Genomic DNA, 17,301 nt, shown 5'->3' on the forward strand with positions numbered 1-17,301 from the left:
GATGTCCCACTGTGAGGGCCCATCTTGCATATCCTTACTCTTTCCGACCCTTGTCCTGCTTCATCTGGTAATCAGAGCCTCTCAGCCAGTGTACCCAAGGGCTGTGGGTTCAGGTACCCACACCATGGGTTAGGCGGCACACATTTAGGGGTACACAATGCCTCAGGGGGTGTGGTGGGGGCTGCGTTTGGAAGCCTGTTGGCAGGACTGGAACACTGGCGGGAGGATGATGAGCCGGACTGCTTCTGTTGGGGGGACAGAGCCGGGGACCTAACACAGTTGGGAAGAATGGTTTTCTAGCTCCCCCTGGGGTCCCTCAGCCCTGCCCTCATCCGCAGGAGACCCACAGTGCTGGCGTGAGGCTATGCGGGGGGGAGAGAATGGAGGCTACAGTGAAGAGTGCTGCTGCTAGAGGAGCAGGCCATCCATGAGAGAGTGCTGTTCCATGCATTTATTTTTGGCAGGAGGGAAATCACTGCAAACCTCTGGACCAATACCTGTCCCTAGAAACGTGCACATTCCACGTTTAGTATTTCCCAAAAAATGCTGGATTGTTTATCACATTCAAACATCCAATAGGAGTTCACGCCCACCTGGAGATCAAACTCCACTACTTGGTGGGGTGTGAGTCTGTGGAGATGCTCCCTGGAGAACGGAACAGGAACTGACACCAAACACATCTACAGTGAAGTAGGCACAGAGGCAGCAAGTCAGCTTTGCACAGGTAACTGCCAGCACTTCAGGCTGCCCACACCTCTCGAATGCTGGCATGCCCGCTGTCCATCACAGCACCATTAAAGGTGGAGGCACAAACATCACAAGTGTTTGTCCACAGAGCTGTGTGGCTCTGTATTTTATTAGAAAGCCACCTTTAAAATACAGGTTGGTAAAATGTTGTCAGGTTATAGACTTACAGATTTCCTTTTTATACTAAAAGTTTGGATGCTGCGACCATGACAAGTCAGTGTCCTCTGGGCATCCTCATGTCTTCAGGACATCTCATCAGAAGTGCACCATGTCAGAGGAGCTTCCCCACCAACAGTCAGCTGAGACAGACACTGTTCCTTTATTTGTATACAAATGCACTGTTTACAAACAGCTAACGGGCCCAACAACAGACCAGCAGGGAGGATTCCAGAGCAGTAACAATGTCAGACAAGCATGGCACCTCCACTCAAGGCCTGGCCAGTGAGGTCTTAACATCGTAGAGGCCAGAGTCCATGACCCAAGGTATCCTGTCCCAGATCTTACTGTAGAAAATATTTGTCCAGGAGACTATATTTTAACCTGGTACAGAAAGGGCCATGGAAACTCAAGAGTCAGACTTCCCTTTTGGCTAAAGAGTTGGGGGGTATTTTGATAACATGGGAAGTATATGGCACAGAGAAATAGCTAATAGGTATCATTCGGTTTTAAAGCCCACAATTTAATAAAAGGTAATAATTAAAAACAATACCCGTATTTACCTTAAAAAACATAAACCCCAAACATTCATCTCATTTCTTGGCCTCATGTTAGAATTCTATTGCTTCATTTACATGTAGATGATTAAAAATATATATAGAGATATAGATACTCTGATTATGTACATAAAGCAGAATTGAGGGTTAAAATAAAAATGGAATTTTGGAGTGTGGTCAAATAAGGTGCACAGAATCCTGAACCCCCAGAGGGTTTGCGGCCCTCCTGAGACATTCGGTGTCTGTGGCGGCAGGAGCCAGGCTCCATCCCCAGCGGCTCCACACTGGGTGGGTGCAATGGCGCTCACCATTCCCGGAACTACTAGGTGAAGTGTCTGGCTCAAGATCGCCAAGTGTCTTCACTCCATCTGTCAGAAGTGGGGCACTACGCCTAGGCTCGATTCCCCTGAAGTATTCTAGAATTCCTGTCCTCTCTGCCCCTATCCAAACATGGCCTTGGATGCCGAGAAAGAAGGGGGCATGGGTGAGGGTCTAAGGCTCTCATCAGGACTGATTTCCATGTGGATTTCAACACAGCACAGACACTTGACTGTGACATTCAAGACATTTAAGGCAGTGGGTTCATTTAATGACTAGTTTTCCCAATTGAGGTCTATGGTACGTGCTGGTCTGCCACGGGACTGTCATCTGTGGTAATAATGCCTAGCAAGTGGCTGTTTTGATTTTAATTGGCATGTGGATTACTAGGTTCAGAACACTCAGATGGGGAGACCTGGTTATACCTGAATGCTTATTTCTCTTCTGAATGCATGGCAGTCCACAAGCCAAAGTGCTATTGGCAGGGTATGATTGGCAGCTGACTTCATTATATCATCAATGAAAGCAAAAAAAGGATTTTACTTTGACCCCCAGTTTCTGGTCTCTTAAGTGCCAGTTGCTGCCACCAGAACTCTGGCAGAGGCCCAACCCATGGAGGACTAAGGCGATGGTGCCAACACAAAAAGGTTCTCTTCAATTATTTTTAAGAGCAATACTTTAGAGACTGTCTTGTTGTCAAACAAGGAACATGGCACTGCTTAAAACAACTCACTGGGAAAGGCTGCAAAGGGAGCTGGCTCAGGGTGACCCCCAACCATTGGCTCAGAAATAGGCTGTGCTTCAAAATAGAAGCCCCAGAGATGGACGTGGGCCGCGTCAGCATGGTGGCTGGTTGAAGCCACAGGTTCTAAGGAGAGAATAGTCAGCTGATCACAGGATTTGATGTCGACTTCAGTTTAAAATGAATGCGACACCCCTAAGGTGCACTGGCCCTCTTGTCCTTGTGCCCTTCTCAACTCCCACAGCCAATGCCAGGGAAGGAGGCCGTTGGTACAGTCTGCAGTTGGGTGGCACACCTATGTTTCTGATCCTGTCCAAGTTTGCAGCTTAGCAGTGAGCAGATTCTGAGCATAGGCACAGTGGCAAAGAACAGTGTGACAGCTGCTGGTCAGTCCCATTTGGTGGCAGCACAGTAGCAGCAAAGAAAATTCCCAAACAGCTCCATGTACATCCAGCTTTTGGAAAGGAAATATTTAAAAATCAATAAACAGATTTTTAAAAAATATCCAAGGGTTTTAGAGTTTCTTGTAACTGCTCTGCCCAAAACATGGCCAACAAAACAACTTATGGAAGCATGGCAGTAGTGTGAACACAGAAGTGACATGATGTCACTTTCAAGGGGAAAAAGGTGACCTCAGGACAAATCCGTGACCATCAGAAATAATAATGATTATAATACAAAAGAATCTTTGTTTCCTCAAGTGTCAAGCCACACAGTTGCAGATACATTCCACACTGGGTCAGAAATGAACGAAGACACCGACACAGTCATAAAAGCTCCCGTCAGGAGCCTGACCCTGCAGCATGCCACAGGTCGTCTGAGCAGTCACACCTGTTGGGAGAAAGGCTCCTATGACTTCCTAGCCACCCCTACCCTACCCGGTTCTAGAAAATTGTCATATTTATCTCTTAGAGAATCTAAGACAATAAAAGACTAAAAGATGTCTGGAAACATGTTGTGTAGAAAAATTAACTCTCAGCTTAAAATAACATTCAAAAAGGCACTTCATCCTGTAGGAAGAGATTCTGAGTTGGGTCAGCTGCTCCGAGCTGGGAGAGAAGGGGACAGGTTGTCTGCTTGGAGGGAAGGACAGTTGAAAGGAAGTTCAATAGAGATCAAGCTTTTTTTTTTCCTATTTTTTTTTCCTTTTTGGTATGTTTTAAGAAAAGCAAATCCAGTAAAATGCATGTCCCTTTAAGAAATCGTTAAAAGAGTTCATTTTAAAATAGTTGTTTCTATTCTTAAAAAATAAAACAGGTAGGTATGGCTACATTCACCCCATGGTGTGGAGCAAGGAGCAGCCTCCCATGGAGCTCCCAGGGAGCTGAAGCCAGGCAGGTCCCCGAGGCCGGAGGTTCCGGAGAGCACAGGTGGGAGGCCGCGCTACCTACTGCAGAGTCTGTGCAGCATGCTGTACACGTCGTCCTCCCGGCTCAGGCCCTCGAAGAAGGGGATGAGGTCCAGCAGCTCTGTGTCCATCATGTCATCGAACCAGGACTGCACAGGCACCTGGAAGACAGAGCCCGCAGGGGCAGCATAACTGCGTCCAGTGCTGGGGGCCGCTCCTAGCCTGACTAGGACCCTGTACTTCTGATATTTTCTTTGAGGAGGATGGGTATCCAGAAATCATCATCATAATCATCTTGTTTATTCCCCTGTCCCAGCTAAGATCAATCGAAAGCTACCTGGTTTGGGAGATGGCTCAGGAAGGTAGGGTTAAGTGCATCCAGTTTGTGTGCATTTGCCTGTTTTACTTTCCTGCTGCTGAAAAGGTGACCAGAGCACAGAATATATGAAGATTAGCCTTGCTACTTGACAGTTTTAAAAAGTTCTTTCCATTGCATCAAACCAGCTCCTGGCACCTCAGAGCACTTGGAACCAGAAGTTACCTGCCAGCCACCAACAGCAGGCAGTGCAGGGAACAGGAGGGCTTCCACGTAGGGACTCTGTGCCAGGCTGCATGGCATGGGGAAGTGGAGATTTCCTCCCCAGCTCTCCCCTGCTTAGCAGTGAACAGTTGAAAGATTATACAATGCCAGGATGTTCTGAAGCCATGGCGAAAGTGTGGACTTTTTCTTAGCTTTAGGAAGTGTGGTAGTATGGGGTAGCCAGGGGTACAAAGAAGAGATTCAAAAAGAAAATTTGGGGAAATAAAAAAAGTTTAAAAGTAATATTTTTGACCCATTTACAAATCTAAAGACTGCTTAGAAATCTAACAATTCCTTATGTAATAAAAAAATCAACAAGGTAAAGATTAACAAAAAACTGACTTCTTCTGGGGGGAGGGGCACGAATGGGAGAGAGGACAGGGATGGTCATGGACTTCTCTAAATTCTTATTCACTGACCACATCAATGTTGGAACCAAGTAAATGTATTACAGAATTGAAATAAAACTAAACCCTCTAAGAAAAAAGCAATTAAAAAATGAACCTAACTATATATAAAGTTGGTGAGATAACCAGAGAATTATTTCAAGTGATTTTAAAACACTGTGTTCTGTTTGTACATTTTCTAAAACACCTTGAATACATTCAACTGTCTTGTTATTAGAAACAATATTAGTACTGCTATTTTGGAATTATTAAACTCAATGCTATAGAAAAAAATCAATATGTATTGCTGTTAAAATTTTTAGGAATCAAGAGTTTCAGCCTAAAAGAAGTAGATACAAATACAAAAAAACAAAAACAAAAAACAAAGAAATTAGATAAAAATTCTGCTATAACACTGAATTGGAAAAACCAATATGCACTTATGATTTAGTTTTCATTCTAAAAATATGTATATTTTAGCTCCGTCCAGTAGAATGGGCTAGAAGTGAAGGACATCTCAGTAACAATGACAGCCCACCCAAACTGTGGCTTGTAAATACCATTTCCACTAACGGGGACCAGGCTCCACAGAAAAATGGCTCATTCAAGGGCTGAAGCAAGAAATGGACAAGAGGAGCCCAGAACATCTTGATACCAGCGAGCAGGAAGCCACCAGAGACTCTGGTTATTTGAAGGGGTGTCTACTGGCCAAAGGCAGACATTTGAGCATACAAAATAATAATAAGTGGATTAAGTTGTAACAATAAAAAACCCCACGAGTTCATAATGATACCTAAAAAAAATCATTGGTTACTTTTGGAGCTTGCTAGAGCACCAGCTCATTACTCTGAAAATTGTGGAATTAAAGAAAAAGAACCAAGATTATCCTATTCAAACACTCAAACTGAATTTCAGGATAATCAAGTAGTTGATGAGGGTGAGTTTAATTTTTGAAAAAATGGAATTCCAGCCAATAAATGCATAAAGAATGACAGAATTTAGAAACTACTATTTTGCAATTCCTAACGAAATAGGGAATGTCAGCAATGGTCATGAAGAAAGCTCACATTTTAAGTGTAAAATTGATGGGGAATTTTAAATTGGATGGATGGGCTAACAACACTTGAATCTAAAGATAAATTTAAAATCTTTGAAAGTGGGAAAACCTGACATTATATGCATCCTGATGTGCTACCACCATTAAGTTACACAACATCTCCTGTGATGTATCCTTTAAAAAAAAAGGCAACTGAAACTGAATCTAATCCCGTCACAGAGATCTACTTGTTTACAGGAAACACAGCCACTAGAACAATCTACTCATCACCAGCATGCAGCGGCAAAAGACAAGCACAGAATGCAGTAAATTTCTACAGGACAAATAACCAGAATTTCTTCAACAAATAAACAGCATGGAAGAGAAAGGGAGGAAGAGGGAGGAGTGTTAAGATAATAAAAGAATTAAGAGACACATTAACCAAAGCAATGTGTGGACATCACGTGGATTCCGATTCAAACAATTCAAATATGAGAAAACATTTCAAGATGATAGGGAAAATATGAACACAGTCTGGGTATTAGGTAACATTAAGAAATTGTTAGTTTTGTCAGACGTGATAATGGAACTGTGATTCTATTAAAAAGTATTTGATTAAGTCATTAAAATGAACATATTTAAATGTAGTAAATTTTGAATGTTTATGCAAGTAATGATCACACAGCAACTGACTCAATCTAGTTTGAAGGCATTTTTTGGTTTTAAGTGGAGCAAAAGAATTCTGGACTCAAGGAAAGGCCCTCGTGTAGGTTTTTGTTGGGTCTGAGAAGTCTGGGCCTGCAGGCTCTTCTCCAGACCTGCCTGAGCTGAGGGCAGGGTCACCATGGGCCTGGCCGACCTCTTCAGACCTGGGGGTGGGAGGGCTTCTCTCTTGCTCTGGGAGTTGTGCTGCACCCAGTGAGTAGGGTCTGTGTTCACCAGGCTCCAGGGAGTTTATGTAGGAGATGCGCCCACTGTGCCACTCTTTAGACTTCTGGTGGTGCATAAGGCCTGGCAGCCTTGTCTGAAGATCTTATTGAAGTGCTGTATTCATTCTTGTTCAGGAAATAAGTCTGCCGCACAGGGCACCAGGCCTCTGAGCCTACAAGGGTCATGAAGGTCTGACGCGGCCAACCCCAGGATGCTAATGGTAGGCTCTGCTCAGCAGTGACACTGCAAAGGCTGGGCTGAAGCCACCTTCCCTTGTTCTTGAGTACCATTCCAGAGCTTCTCACCTGTAGCACAAAACTCCTTCAACCATCTCCCCAGAGCCTGCCAGAATCCCCATTTGACAGGTGAGCGGACTGATACCCTGAGGGGTCAAATACCTCGGTCAGTGGCAAGCGCATGCGAAGTGAATCCTGCACAGAGGAGCGGGTAGGAGCTCCTGGGTATAAAGCATCACCTGCCTGGCAAGGCCAGGCTGGACGGCAGTGTCCCTGTGGGCTACTCACTGCGTTCTCGGGGTGGAAGATGTATGAGGCGGGGGAGTTGTCCACGATGATCACCTTGCTCAGCTCCCGTCCAAGGCGACTCAAGTCTTTCACGTAGTTCCCGCGATGGAAGACGCACGACTCTCTGAAGAGCCGGGCCCGGAACACACCCCAGCGGTCCAGCAGGTCAGCCACGGGGTCTGCGTACTGCAAGGCAGGTGCTGTGGTGAAGGTGGGCCGGCGGCCCCTGAGGCAGGGTCAAATCACACCCTTCTAATGGACCTTGGCCCCTGGGGCGCATTGTCGGGCCCTGACCCTGTTCCTGCCCGTCAGTGCCCTGGATTCCTCCAGTTCTCGTACCTCTCATGCCCAAGCCCCCTGCAGTTTTTGTCAGGTCCGTCCCCAGAAATACCCTGAATTCACCTGACCCTCTGCTGATACTGTCAGGCCCTGGGCCAGGTTCCGGGATGTCTGGCCTGGGTGCCTCCTGAAGAGCCCCCGGCCCTTCCCAGGGGCCTCCTTTCCCTCACCTCACAGCTTTCCGGAGCCGCCCCTGCATACATGGCCACTGGGCAGCCGCACAGGGATGAAGGCTCACACTAGACTTGGCCACCCTTTCCCTCATGGCCACAGCGTGACTTTGGCACCCTGGCAGTTTCATGTCCACTGCTTGAGCCACACGGGCTGGACCATGGTCAGCACCTGTGCCCAGGCCGCCCTCCTGGCACATTCCCTCCCAGCTCTTTGCATGGCCTGTCCTGTCTCCTTATTCTGTGGGCCTTGGTCCCTCTTACACTATGGAGAATCTGCCCACATCCCATCTGGACAGAGCTGGTGGCCCTCTGAGATCGCTGTATTTTCTCTTCACCTGCCAGGGCTCAGGCCCTGTCTGTCCTGTCACCCTTGCAGAATACCTGCCTCAGGGTAGGGCTCAGTAGATACCATATTAATCAGTGAAGGAATGAGAGGGCTTGAATTTGGCTTGCTTGGCATGAGGCCACACTGCCCTCTAGAGGTGCTCTGGGCAACTGGGCCAGACTAGCCCCTGACTGTCACCAGATGGTACCCCCACACCCACTTCCATTTATTTGGAGCCCAGGTTCATGGGGGGGAGCTTGAGCCCAGCTCATAGTTGGGGTTCATCCTGCTGGCTCTCTCTCATGGCCTGGGGAATTCTCCCTAAAACAGGCTGAACTAGATAAAGACATAAAGGGCACATCCTTGAGAGAAAATCTTCATAAATGAAGATGTCTAAGAGACTGGGCCACACTGAGTGGCTGGGGCTGGAGGCAAAAGAGTGGCAGTTCCAATCCTGATGTGAGGTCAGGCTCGGCACCAAGACCAAAGTACAGGCACAGCCAGTTGTCACTAGGGTCCCAGTGACTCTGCCAGGGAGGCAGGAAGCCCCATGTGGCTGGTGGTGTTGGCAAGGCTGGCAGTGGAGTGCACAGCTCCTCTGAGGACAGAGGAATGCCAGCTGCGCTGCAGGATACAGGGCTACACAAATGCAAGCAGCAGGTCCGACTCCACGGAAGGGCCTCCAGAGAGAGGCAGAGCCCAGGAGCAGGCCGTGCTTCCTGCTGCCGAGCTGGTGAGGGCTCCCAGCACTGCAGTTTTCTGCTGTTGAGGGTACAACCATGGGGGTGGTTATAGGGGCTGCCTCTGGAGGGGAAAGATGGTCGTCTCTGCAAAATCATTAACACAGAGGCGGCATACGTCTTTTGAGGGACAGTCCAAGTCTGGGAGTCCCAGGCCTTGGAGATGAATGTGGGGATATGAGCTTCACAGGGCAGGGGCTTTCCTTCTGGTCTGTGCAGCACACTGTCCTTCCCCAACCCCTGTTCCTAGTACAGGGCCCGACACACAGTCTTGGCACTAAGTAAGTATTTGTTGGGTGAATGAAGGTGTGATGCAAGGAAACTGAGATGTGGAAGCAGAAACTGAAGGGCCCTACAGTCAGCTTGGTCTTCTGAAAGCTGCTGTGCGGCAGCTGGGAGGCCTCGGTCCTGACAGTGCTGCTGGGACTGCCCCGTCAGCACCACTGGTGCATGGGGGGAAGAGGCTGGAAGGCTGCCCCTGGGAGTGGACCTGGCTGAGCCAGGCTGCAGTGGCAGTGAGAGAAGGGCTGCAGAGACAGATGGAGGGGCAGGTGGACACAGGCCAGGGAGAGCGACACCATGGATGTTCCAGTGAGCGCTGGAGATAACGCCAAAGAAGAGCGTTCAATTTTGCCAAAGGAAAAACAACTCTCCATCTTTGCACTGGGGCAATCTTCCTGTCTGTTATTTCTTTGGCTATGTTAGGCTGCTCAGCGTCCCAGAGCACTGTCAGAAGAGGCATCGACACTACAGTAAAGCAGTCTTGGTACCATTCATCTGAAGGAGTTCCCACTGGGGACTCTGCTTCCCTGAGGCCACATTCTTTTCTTAGTATGCAGGAGTTAAGCCCAGGTTTGGAGTGTCTCTCTGCAGGCTCATGTTTTAAGGCCTGCTGCTGAGCCTGGTGTATGTTTGAAGGTAGGGTACACTGTCACGTTGGCCATCACAGAGAGATGGCCCAAACCAGGAGTGTCCAGGCTGGCAAAGCAGTATATTTGGGAGCCAGGATTCAGACCCCAGCATGCAGAGAAGAGGGAGCTGTCCAGAGACAGGACATGGTGGGTAAGCTTCATGTGAGACCTTAGAGAGGGTCTGGCTAACCTGGGCCCCACACAGCTCATCTTAGGGGCCACTCAGGGTCTCTCAAGGGTCTCTGGAGAACCAACAAATGGATGGTGTTGGCCCCAGGAGTCAGGGTTGAAGAGATGGTCATGGCCAGGTCCTTCCCTAGATGCCAGGGCCCATTGGCCTGCCCTGGATACAGCTCAGGACCTCCTCTGGGGAGCAGGGACCTATCTGTCTGCACTTCAGGCCAGATACGCCTCTCAGATTGGGCTCCAGGTCAAAAGGGAGAGAGGGAGCCTGACCAGGTACTGAGGTCTGCCCTGCCCTGTGGAAGGATGGATGTGACTGCATTGGCAGTTGTGTGAACCTGCTGGTCCCTTAGTGCGAAAGGGCAAGGAAACCACTCTGGTCAGTCAGTGTAGACACTGGGTCAGTGGTTCACACCAAGCCACAGGATCAAAATGTGTGTGAGCTATTTTATCACCATTAGTCCTTTGATAGCAGAGAGGGAGCGTCAGGGGCACTACCTTGTGGCAGGGCCCGTGCAGCACAGAACACAGGGCTCCCCAAACACATGCTGAGTGATCAGGCACTGTGCTAAGTCCTCGACATGCATTATTTCATTTAATCTACCCCACCAGGAAGGCAGGGTTATCCTCAATTTACAGAAGAAACTGAGGACAGAGGAGTGAAGTACTGTGCCTGAGGCCACGGGCTCCTTTGGGCAGGCAGAGCTCCCGCTGGGTCCAGGCATGTGGGTGAGCTTCGGACAGTCATCTCTCCCAAACGTGGTAAGCTAAGCCAAGGGCATGCATGCCTGGGCCTCTAGCTTTTGGTTGCCAGTCAACAGCTGAGATGCAGATACCCTTTCTCGGTTACACTGGACACGTGCAATTTCCTGGTCTGTGGACAGCCAGCTCTAGGTGGCTGCATGCGGCAACTTGATGCAGCATTTGTTCCAGGGTTCCCTGTCACCATGGGAACCCAGAAGCCTTTCAGGCTGGTGCCATATACATGGCCTACATCCATCCCATCAGGGTGGCAGCCAGTCACCACAGAAATTGCTTCCTCTACCTTACCAAGGGGCTACCTGACAGATGGCGTAGGGGTGGAGGGGCTGGGGCACCAGCCTGGGAGCGGCACTCACCTTGGCCAGGCTGGCAGTAAAGAGCACACACTCGAAGAGTTGTCCCATCCTCTGGAGGAACTCGTCCACGTGGGGCCGCTTCAGCACATACACCTGTGAGGCAGTAACAGCAAGTTGGTGAGTCATAGCAGCTGCTGGGAATGGCCTGCGGCCCAGTCTCCTGGTGTAGGAAGGGCTCCTAAACAGGTTCTTGCCTCCCTCCAGGTCTGTGTGTGGCAGGGGGATCCAGAATGTATGAGGGATGGTACTTCAGCCCAGACACATTCTTCAGATTGGGCTCCACGTCTCAGTTGCCCCTCGAAAGGGAAAAAGGGAGGCTGACCAGGTATTGAGGATCCCAAGTGTAAGGGTGGTGCCATGTTTCTGCGAATGACTCCTTTGTTTCAAGGTGGTTCTTGGCATATTTTCTGGATCAGGCCCTATGTAGATGCAGGCCATGGTTTGGGGGTTGCCCTTTTGGACACTGCCTGGCAGGTCTGGGATGGCTTCAGCTGCTACCCTCTTGCCAGGCAGGCCTGTGGTGGAGTGCGGCCCCAGCAAAGCCACAGGAAGTGCCTCTTGTGTTGGCGTGGGAAGCATCTAGTTGACACCAGAAAGGTTACTCTGTTTGGGCTTGGTACTGAAATAGCTACTTCAGGGATGGGAAGCCAGCCTCCTCCCAGGCTCCAGAAACCAGCCATCTGGAGGGGCCTCCAGGCAGAGGAGGGCAAAGAGGATCCTCTCCTGGAGTGGCTGGGCTCTGTGCTCCTGAGTGTGAAGCCTGAGCAAGTCTGAGGAAACGAGGGAGAAGGGAGAGAAGGCAAAGCCGGTGAGAGAAGGCAGAGGAGGTGAGAGCAGGAAGAACTAATTAAAACTCGAATGAATTCCATTTGAAATTAGCCACTTTCCTAAAATAAATCAAACTTGTTAAAATTCAGTTCAATTCATATTCACCAGCTCTGTGCTCAGCCTTAAGAAGTTACAAAAATGAATAAAAGACAGGCCTTGCCCTTGAAGAGCTCACAGTCTAGAGCAGTCACACGCAAAAATATGTCAAGATAAACATGCATAATGACAACTGCAGCAGAGGGATAAATTAAGGACCATTAAGTCCCCTTTCAAGAGGAGGGAGTCACAGAAGGTAATATTTGTCCTGGACCTTAAAAAATGAATAGAAGTCCACCAGGTGGATAGGGATGAGAAGCAGGCTTCCGGACTTCTGGGCAGTGGAAGCAGTACGAACTGGAGTCCTGGGTGTTGACAATGGCCACAGCCCTTCAGAGGCAGTGATAACAGGGGAGTCGGGGGACAGGAGGAGTGGCTGAAGAGGAAGTGCAAAGGCAGGCCAGGGTGAGTTTGCTTGGGGCTGGGAATGGCAGATGGAGCAAGCTGGACGTCCGGCAGGAGGAATAACGGGGGATGGGGGACTCTGTACCACACAGTGGGTGCTGCTGGCAGGGCAATTTTACAGAGCCAGGACCTGGGGGAAACTTGTGGCAGACTGAAAGACATGTGGCAGAGAGTGAGGTAAGGCACCCTGGGGTGGGTGCCAACAGGGCTCTGAGGAGCTGGGAGGCCGGGTGGGGGCTGAGGGCAGGGCCTACGGCTATAGTAGCTCCAGGTCCCCACTCTGCCCATGAGACTCTTTGGTGCCAGAGCATGGGGGCAGCTGTGGTCCTCAGTCTCCCTGGGAATACTGCTTGGAAAGCAAGCTTTGTTACATGTGAAGGGCAGGAGACTGACTTGGGAACTCTAGTGCTGATGCCTCTGGCAGAGAGGAGGGTCCTGGGCCCGGATGCCGGCGTCCAGGCCCGCGTCCGCGTGCAAGTAACCAAGAATAGGCCCATTGGGACCGGCACAGCCTATCCTGGATTACTTGAACGAGGCCACGGCCTTCGCCAGGGCCTTGGTTCTCCTGATGCCTGTGGCTTCATTCCCTCAGGAGAGAGTTTCTGACCCCAGCCCAGGGTCCTGGGGTAGCTACACCAAGTGAATCACCGCTCAGTCAGGAGGAGGTTGGGGGACTCTTCAGAATGGGCTGCCATAACAGGTCACGCTGAGTCACAGGTAGAAAGAGTAATTTCTCCCCTAACTCTAGCCATGCTGGTGGACAGCCTCTCCTCTGTCTTACTACTTCGTGATGTGAGCCAAGATAATAAATGCAGAAGCCTTTTAACTGCTTCTCACATGCTGACTTAATTCAGCTGATGCTTTTGCAAATATTAAATGCCCAAGTGCCTGTCGTTTTGGCTCCCTGATGGATTTTAAAAGCCTGAAGTGACACTAGTGACAAAGCTGCCTTTCCCAGAGATGGCTTCCTGATAGGACCTCCTGGCAGGAGAGGGGAAGGGAGTGTCAGGAACAGAGCTCTGGGCCAGGAGGCAAGGTCTGGGAGTCTCATTTTAATTCTTCCCACTGTGTGACCCTGAACCAACCCTCGCTCTGTTGAGCCTCAGTTTCCCCATCTGGGCAATGGGGTGGTTGGACTAGCTGATTTCCAAGGCCTCACCAACTCTGATACCTTACACTCAAAGGTCAGAGAGATGACTGGCATTGTTAAGGAAAGACATCCTGTTCTGGCTCAAGCACCAAGAGAGGTTTTCCTTCCTGGAGTAGCAACACATCAGGCCAGAGACTCTCCCTTTAAGACCACGGTTGCCAAGGAAGATATGGAAAACCTGACAAGGGCTCCCCCACTCTTCAACCTCCAAGGCTAGTTTTCCTACAATGTTTCCAATATGTTCATAAATGAAGCTATTCTGGAGGAGCTTCGTGCAAATAAGGAAAAAAATTCAGAACAAGATGCATGCCAAATGACTAGGGCATTTAAAGCTGCCTGCTGACCCCAAAATTCACTCCCTTCCCACTTTCTCTTTTGGGTTGAGTTTTTGCTAATGATTCACTGAACGCATGCAGAATGACAAGATCAGTCTGGAGAGGCTGGCACTGGAAACGGACAACTTTTCTCAAGAATCTACTGAGTGGGTGACTTGTGCCATTTGCCCATTGCCTGCTAGAAGGGTAGCCAAAAGCAATCACATGAGGAAGTTAATGAAACCATCAGGCTAGGCTAGTGGGGAATGTGGAAACTTCCACAAGTCTGCATCCAATCAAAGACCTATTTGAGCTTGCAACCACATCTAATACTTACAAACGGGTTAGTTGCCCTATAAACTCAGTATAAAATACATTTATCTGAATGAAGAAAAGCAGAAAACCATTGCATCTATTTTAGAAATTCAGCTTCCTTTTGATTCAGCAATAAAATTATTACTGAATTGGGAATTTAGAAATAAAGTTCATAGGAAATATAATTACTAAAAAAAAGCTGATTGAAACTTAGATTTAGCTTTGACTTCTTACCTGATGTATTGTTCCATCAATTTCAACCGGAACAATAAAATCAGCATTACTAATAGGCTAGGGAGAAAAGAAACTATAATTAGTATGTCTTAACAAAATAAAATTGGAAATTTTAGCAAGAAAAAAGCTTGCCTGGACCCATGTTTTTATTATTGGGAAAAACAGTTCAGGCGATGGATGCTCAAGTATGCCTTGGTTCCTTAAAATAAGCACAAGCAGGAGAGCGTTATTTTCTGTTCTGAATATTGTTACATTTTCAGCATCCTGGTCCAGCCTCTTTATCACCCACCTGGCTGCAACAGCAAAGGGTGGGGCAGCGGGGCCAGGCAAAGGCTCTTCAGCAATTCTAGCCCTTGCCTGGAGCGCTGCCACGATGATGGGCAACCACTGCTCTCAGCAGGGGGAGGAGCTAGGAGCTCCATGGTAGAGGGCAGTGCTCCCTGGGGAAGGTAATCTGTATCGGGCCCCCAAGGGTGGGCTGTCCTGTGATGGGCTGCTTGGCTGGAGATGCTCAGCACATGGACACAAAGCAGGGTCAAGGGCATGTGGGATGAAGGCACAGGCCACAGGCCAAGACCTTGGGCAGGCTTCTTCCCCTCTGACCTAGGTTTCTCCTCTCTTCCATAGCTACAGCAAGGGTCTGATGAGTGCCCATGGCTCCATCCAGTCCTGTTGGTGACTTCAGGCCTTGCCTGGCACTGTCTCCTGCCCTGGTGGGTGGGGAGAGCCGGCCCAACCTAGAGTGTTCTGTTCTAAGTAACATGATACCCAGCACACTCACAAACTTCTGCATATTTAATGCCTTGGCAATACAAATATGGCACAACTCAAATATGATTTCTTAGCAGTCACTATGTTCTCAGTGACGGACTTACAATTCTAAATAGAACTCCACATATTAGATAGAAAACTACTCAGATGAACAGGCCCACAAAAATCATCAGACTGCAAACCCTTGGGAAAAGGAGACAGACAGAGAGGGGAGGGAAGAGGTGAAGAGATGCTGCTCACATCAGTTGTGGTGTTATGCCCTCTGAGGGGCCCCTGGGAGCACCACAGCTGCCAAGGCGCCGCCTGTGGAGCAAGAACCTCAGTAATCTCGGGCAGGCTGGCCAGCGTTGCCCTCACTCCCAGAGCTGCTGGGGAGGAACCTGTCTATGCTGCAATAGAAACTGACCCCCACTCCAAAGGGCTTTCCTCCAAAGTCCTGAGCAACATGCCCATGGGGAAGAAAAGGCTTCCAGTGCTGTTGAGAGCTGAGCTGGGACATAAGGTCATTGCAGTCCTGGGACCAATCCTGGAAGGAACCTTGAGGTGCTTGGGAATGAGGTGGAACCCACTTGCCCTGGCAGCCAGATAGGCCATTTCTCACTGCTAGAGGTAAGTGTGGTCCTCATCCGCTCTCGCAAAGGACTCAAAGACAGCCGCCTTGTCCAGCCCAGGAAGGCTTCTGCTCAGTGAGAAGCAGGCACAGGAAGGAGGTTTTTGGGAATGGCCTTTAGGCAAATTAGATGGTTCTTCTGTTTCCCATACAACCTTCAAGGAAAGACTGTGGTTCATGTGAGACACATACCCCACCATCCATGGTGCTTTTAATGTTTCTCAGCAAAGAAGGAGCAATCTGGGGTTGGGGTGAGGGGTGAAGAGGAATGTGGTCTAACCGGTTGGTACAGCAGAGCAGTTCCACCCCCAGAAATGCCCCAAGGAAAACCAGGACCTAAACACCTGCTGCTTCTCCCCAGCACACCAGTCCCCTATTTCCAAACCTTTCCATCATTTGCCTTTTTTAAACAATTTATTCCATTTCAAAAAAAGGGGAAAATGGTTAATTAACTTACTTCTTAATAGTGTAGACACAGCTGTTCCCACAGCTGTGGCCCTTTGGTGATTTGTAATTGTTGCTGTTACTCTGGCAGGGAGATGGAAAGGGAAGAAGTGAAACTGGCTGAGGCCCCCCTCGACATCACTGCAGCCCCACGGCTTCCGAGGGAGTCATGCAGGTGCCTACTCATTAGCTATGAGGTTTACAAAAAGCCCCAGCAACCTCTTGTCATGAAAATGGGCAAAACAAATGGCTGGATCTGTTCAAAGGCCATTACTCTGGAAGTCTTCAGAGTTGGACATCTTTCAAAAACTGGTCTGGGAAAACTTCCAGGAGAGTAGGTTGCTTGTCAGTTTTTAATAGTGCGTCCCCTGCCCCTCCCAACAGAACCCACAGCATTCCAGCTACCTTGCCAAACACAAGTGGTGTCCTGAGGCACTGGGGCACTGACCGCCTTGTGCCAGCTGAACAGCTTTTCTGCGGGGCTAGTGTTGGAGAACACATCTCCTATGTAAGAATGAGGTCTTGAATATTGGCAGTGCAGTGTTTTTCCCAAACTAATTATGTTAATATTCAACTACTGGAGTTAATGTTCACCTGAGATAATAAGCAGCTGTTAGGGGGATCTCTTCACGAACATGAAATCATCATCAACAACAGCAGGCTTTGGTTCTTTTTATTTTCCCTTTTCCAATATAACTGTGACCAAATCACAAAGACCACTGGTTGTTCCTTATGTGGATTTACCTTAAAGGAACTGTGCACCAGTGTTTCATCTAAATCAATGACCACACATTTCTTCCCATAGTCAAGCACCGTCACCTCTGGAAGGAGGTATTTAGCTGGTGGCTAAAGGGAGAAAAAAAAAATCAGTATTACCTTTACGTAAAAGACAAACCGATTCTCTTATTGTTGTATTATACCACATCAATGAGTCATAAATGAAAGCAAACATTTAAACACCTGGTCAAACACATGATAGAATTTTATTAAAAACACAAGAATAAGTATTTTGCAACTGAAG

The 17,301-nt window shown here is 48.7% G+C and overlaps 1 protein-coding gene across 8 annotated transcripts in view; it reads right to left on the reverse strand.

The window, feature by feature from the left end:
* Positions 1–1,049: 1,049 nt before the first annotated feature.
* The window catches only part of CTDSPL (CTD small phosphatase like), a 107,112-nt gene continuing 90,860 nt past the window's right edge, over positions 1,050–17,301 (reverse strand). Inside the window, exons 4-10 of one of the 8 annotated variants that reach the window (XR_005032040.2) lie at positions 17,025–17,126; positions 14,456–14,512; positions 11,114–11,206; positions 7,325–7,510; positions 7,106–7,182; positions 3,912–4,029; positions 3,222–3,351 (exon numbers count right to left, since the gene is read on the reverse strand). Coding sequence is in view for 7 of the 8 variants with exons in the window: in XM_036921610.2 (XP_036777505.1) it covers positions 3,260–3,351; positions 3,912–4,029; positions 7,325–7,510; positions 11,114–11,206; positions 14,456–14,512; positions 17,025–17,126 (648 nt within the window). In the remaining variant the exon portion in view is untranslated. The other 7 variants (XM_036921611.2, XM_036921617.2, XM_036921610.2 and 4 more) reach the window with 7 other exon arrangements.

The sequence above is a fragment of the Manis pentadactyla genome, chromosome 14 (genome assembly GCF_030020395.1).
Source record: "Manis pentadactyla isolate mManPen7 chromosome 14, mManPen7.hap1, whole genome shotgun sequence".
Taxonomy (NCBI): domain Eukaryota; kingdom Metazoa; phylum Chordata; class Mammalia; order Pholidota; family Manidae; genus Manis; species Manis pentadactyla.